The sequence below is a fragment of the Pistacia vera genome, unplaced genomic scaffold (genome assembly GCF_008641045.1).
Source record: "Pistacia vera cultivar Batoury unplaced genomic scaffold, PisVer_v2 Contig492, whole genome shotgun sequence".
Lineage (NCBI taxonomy): Eukaryota > Viridiplantae > Streptophyta > Magnoliopsida > Sapindales > Anacardiaceae > Pistacia > Pistacia vera.
Genome location: NW_022196326.1, coordinates 582,632 through 587,412, shown reverse-complemented (window position 1 = coordinate 587,412; position 4,781 = coordinate 582,632). Strand labels below are relative to the sequence as shown.

At 35.4% G+C, this 4,781-nt stretch overlaps 1 protein-coding gene across 1 annotated transcript in view; it reads right to left on the bottom strand.

Moving 5' to 3' along the window:
• Positions 1 to 245: 245 nt before the first annotated feature.
• Positions 246 to 4,781, bottom strand: part of LOC116105075 (alternative NAD(P)H-ubiquinone oxidoreductase C1, chloroplastic/mitochondrial-like) — a 5,990-nt gene continuing 1,454 nt past the window's right edge. Inside the window, exons 4-11 of the mRNA XM_031391505.1 lie at positions 3,407 to 3,473; positions 3,094 to 3,277; positions 2,672 to 2,765; positions 2,341 to 2,553; positions 1,282 to 1,686; positions 1,086 to 1,162; positions 839 to 942; positions 246 to 754 (exon numbers count right to left, since the gene is read on the bottom strand). Of these exons, the coding sequence (XP_031247365.1) occupies positions 615 to 754; positions 839 to 942; positions 1,086 to 1,162; positions 1,282 to 1,686; positions 2,341 to 2,553; positions 2,672 to 2,765; positions 3,094 to 3,277; positions 3,407 to 3,473 (1,284 nt within the window). The 3' untranslated portion in view covers positions 246 to 614. The remainder of the gene's footprint in view (positions 755 to 838; positions 943 to 1,085; positions 1,163 to 1,281; positions 1,687 to 2,340; positions 2,554 to 2,671; positions 2,766 to 3,093; positions 3,278 to 3,406; positions 3,474 to 4,781) is intronic.

Genomic DNA, 4,781 nt, shown 5'->3' with positions numbered 1-4,781 from the left:
GGGAGACCGTGACAGTGAATCGCTATGCTAGTCTTCTCGAGGATTAATCAAAGTGCATGTAATTTGGATCGATATTGAAATGCTCACATATGTGAACCGCGCATAAAGTCAAACGATGATATGTAGTTAGAAAACTCAAATTACATAGCAAGAAAATATTTCATACAAATACCGCATCCAAGGCCAACTGCTAATAAATAGAGGGTAACTGTAAATTATAACTTCAGCTGAGAATTATACTCAATTAATAAAAATAACATTTTTCTCTCAGCGTGTTTCTTTAACTTTCTCTCATTTTCCCTCACTTACTCTCCAACCAAAAATCAAAAATCAAAACTCTCATCTAAATTCTACAAAAATCTATATTGAAGATCTCAGGACCTTCAATCATTCGAAGAAATTCGTTAAGTTATGATGTAGCAAACTAGTGAACATATTCTACAGCATGAGCTAATTGTGTATATTAGCTAATTCAGTTAGTAGGGTCTCTTATTGTTTACACGAGGAAGAGGTCTCAAGATCATATTCCAACGCAACACTGAGGTTGAGGATTTAATAAGTGACAGCGAAAATATTTAAGAACAGAAAACGAGATATATGGAAAGACAAAACAACTATGAGCCTTGAAGAACCTTTGTTAAGGTACTCTGCAATACAGCAACTGAATCTATGGCAGACTTGGCGAGCCAGCTGACTCCCACTTTAAGCCTGTGCTCGTCTGTCGGTAATCGTATCAAGTATGCAATTTTCCTTGCTGCAATAAGGGGAAATTCAAAGCTAAAATACAATGCCCAAGCTGAGAGAATTCTCCAAGGTTCTGAGACATGTATAACATTACCGGTATGGCCAATAGGACCTTCTAAAGTTAGCCCCTCGACGAAACTTGGAGAAAGAGCAGCATCATTTCTTCCCAGAGTCATCATCTCACCTAAATTTTGAAACCTGGAAACAAATGGACCAGGTTATGTGGATTTCATGTTTCCATAGATGGTCTATATTATGCAATTTATTGGCTGAAACATGTAGCTACATCAAGGTGTTTCGGATTAAAACTTAACAATAAAAAAGGTTTCCTAATTTCCAACCTAAACGGCAATAATGGCCGGTCATTGATTGCTGCCCACAAATTCCAACCAGCAAAATCGGCTTGCTGAAAGGCGACCTGAGAAGGTGGGCATGAAAACGACTTGAATTGACAAATAAGTAGAAAATTTACATTACCAAATCAATGTCAAGGCATAAAAAAATTTTCAGTGCAGAGTTGAAGTACTAGCATTGTACCTGAGCAGTGGCTGGAAGAAGCCTTCCATCTGAGTCCCTTAGAGCCGAAGAGTCACCAAGTGCAAATATACGTGGATGGCCCTTAACACGAAGAGTTTCATCTGTTTCTGCTTGTCCTCGGGCATTTAGGGGAAGTTCTTGGGGGTTCCTTGAAGGTTCCAGTTGAGGAAGAAGAGGTTTAGACCCAACAGTCCACAGTACTAAATCTGCTTCAATACTTCTACTTTCTAATCCCTTTATAGCTGGTTGAACTTCCAATATATATTTTTCAGAATTATGTTCCCTTGCAATATTCAGAACTGATGCACTAGCTACAGGTATTACTGAAGTGTCATCTTCACCAACTCTTCTTATGCAGCTGACAAAATAGCCCAAGAGAAGTTGAACTTTCCTAGCTGAAAGAACCTGGCAACAAATAACACACATAATGTAATCCTACAACTTAAGAGTGAAGCATGCTGATTTAAATAATGTTTCAAGTGAAAGGCAAAAGCAAGAAGCACGATGCTAAAAAAATTTGAATCCTAACTTCTTAAATTAATATAATTAATGAAGGTATTAACAATGACCTCTCCTGAGCTTTGAGGAAAGTATTAAATCATTCAAGGCTACTTAAACTTTTCATCTTAAATCATGTGACATTAATCTTATCTTAGTTTATTAATGGCTTTGAGGGAGGTCTCATTACAATATTAGAACTTTTGGGTCTAATAAATATTTCTCTCAAACCTCAGGGGAGATCATTGCAAATTACCTTAATAGATGAGAATATATTATAAAAATTAGAACACAATGAACAAGAAAAAAGAGAAGACAACTTGGCTGCATTTAGTAGGGCTATCACTTAATAGCCATTCCAAATGACACTCAGCGTACTTACAGGTGGTACCAGTTGAATCCACAATATGCTCTATGAACTTAACAAAAGCAAAATCAAGAAATCTTGAAAAAAGTTCACTTATCCTACAGCTAAAAAATAAGTGTAAAGATGCAGTCCATTTTGAACCCATACAAATATCACAGAACATATTTTCACATCCCAGAATCAAGACATCTTACTTTCAACGCAGCTTCTCTACTGCCAGTGGGGGCAGCTGGACATATGGTTGTTTCCACGTTAATAGCTTGTACTATTCCTCTATCCTCCAGCCTCTCTGATAGTGTTGCAGCTAATTCAACCCCAGAGTAACCACAACCAACAACAGCGACACGAATCAGGAAGCCCTTGCCAAAGTTCCTCCGCTCCAATGCACTTAACTTTTTGTCAACTCTCTGCATCAAAAGGATAACAACATGAAGACCCAATAAAAGTAACCTTATTGAAGTTGTAAAAAGATATCTGCCCTAAGATATGAATAAAGAGAAATATTCCATCCAATCCAACTCTTACACATGCATCCTCCAGTGTGGAGAAAGGCAATGCAAACTCTGCAGCACCTGGTACAACATCAAGTTTCGGTTCAGCTCCCAAAGCAAGAACCAACCTGGCTGCCCAGGACAAGAATGTAAATTATTTGGGACCTCTAAAGTCACTTAAACTGAAACACAAGAATAAATATGCCTAGAAGATGATAAAAAGTACGTCTTATAAATACCCCAAAGTGTAATTCCACTGTCAGTTCATACAATTTTTGGCTATGCATAATATTATCATTGCATTCCATCAGGCCATTCTTTGGCCTTTTACATAATTATAAGGGTCAATCTAGAAATTGTGACATATATCATCAAAGTTCTAACATGAAACAATAATGCTTTTAACAGAAATAATAAAGGGGTGAGGTACTGAGGTTAGGATAACATAAACCATACCAGTCATACTCGATCAAGAGGCCACTTTCAAGCAGTACAGTTCCTCCACATCTGGATGCCATTGGGCTGCTCATTCCCAAATGGTCAGAGGGAGTCAAGAGTTTCACCCTGTCTTTGAAAAACTGCACACCAGTATTTGCAAGCAACTTTGAAAAATGAGGAGCTATTTCCCATGTATCTACTTCTGCTTACACATACTTATTTTCAGTTTCATAGCCATGAAAAGAAAAAAATGTATCCCATTTTGAACATCCAGGTAAATCATCAATAGTATAAGAAAATGCCAGCACAATTTAACCACAGAAGGTCAAACCTCTAGAAAGAAGCTCGTACAACATTGGCTTGAAAACAAAACGTTCAGACTGATCAACGAGAAGTATCTGGTGTCACCACATTCAATGAAAATTAAATGGTTAATGAATGTTTAAATGATACACGTGTAGACAATAATTAAAATTCCGAAGCACCAACAATGTCAATATAAATTTTCTCTCTTCTTGCTCGTTGTTTCAGGGAAAGAAGTTGCTACTGAACATCAGTGGTTAATTATTCTTTTGTAATATTCTTGGTATTTGAAATGAGTTTAATTTGCTTGGAAGACAGTGTAGTTAAAGTTAATTGCTTAACCTTGATAGATGTTTACCAAAATTTTCTTTATCTTCTGCTTCTTCTTTTCTTCGGACAGGAAATGGAATAGAAAAATAGTAGACTAAGAAAGAGAGAAAGAAATACAGTTGTGTAGCGCCCTGACCTTCTCCCAGGATTAAAATCAATGTGGAATCAGATGACTAAGTTTAATTAGTTATTTAAAGAAAATTTTCAAGATTTAAGTGTATTACAATTTCAAATCAGATTAATAGCTAAAATTTTCAAGATTTAATTGTATTACAATTTCAAATCAGATTAACTTGTACCAATCTTGCCTTCTAGTTATTGAATTCCAATTTTCTTCCACCATCCAATAGAAACTTCTTGTAGAAGCTAAGGTACTTCAACATATCAGTAGTATAGTTTTTATCTGAGAGTAAATTTTGTATCTATATTTTTAAGAAACAAGAGAAAATTTACTAATACAATGAGATTTAAAAGGCTCAACAAGTTGTTCATGAAAATGAGGAAGAACCTAACGCTGCGAAAAAATGGTCTATATAGGTTATATTAAATGGCTCTCAATAAGCTATGACCATCTCAAGAGATAAAACCAAGAGACAAAATTACCCCAAAACTCCTATGCAATTTGTAAAGAAAACCAAAGTGTACTGTTAATCTTTCAAGAAAGGGCCAATAAGATGATAATAAACGGATTCTGTCCTAGGAAGCAATAAAGTCTTGCTCATGTCAATCTTCAAAAATCCTTATACTTCATATTTGTCTAAATCACCAAAAATNGCCTTCTAGTTATTGAATTCCAATTTTCTTCCACCATCCAATAGAAACTTCTTGTAGAAGCTAAGGTACTTCAACATATCAGTAGTATAGTTTTTATCTGAGAGTAAATTTTGTATCTATATTTTTAAGAAACAAGAGAAAATTTACTAATAAAATGAGATTTAAAAGGCTCAACAAGCTGTTCATGAAAATGAGGAAGAACCTAAAGATGCAAAAAAATGGTCTATATAGGTTATATTAAATGGCTCTCAAAAAGCTATGACCATCTCAAAAGATAAAACCAAGAGACAAAATTACCC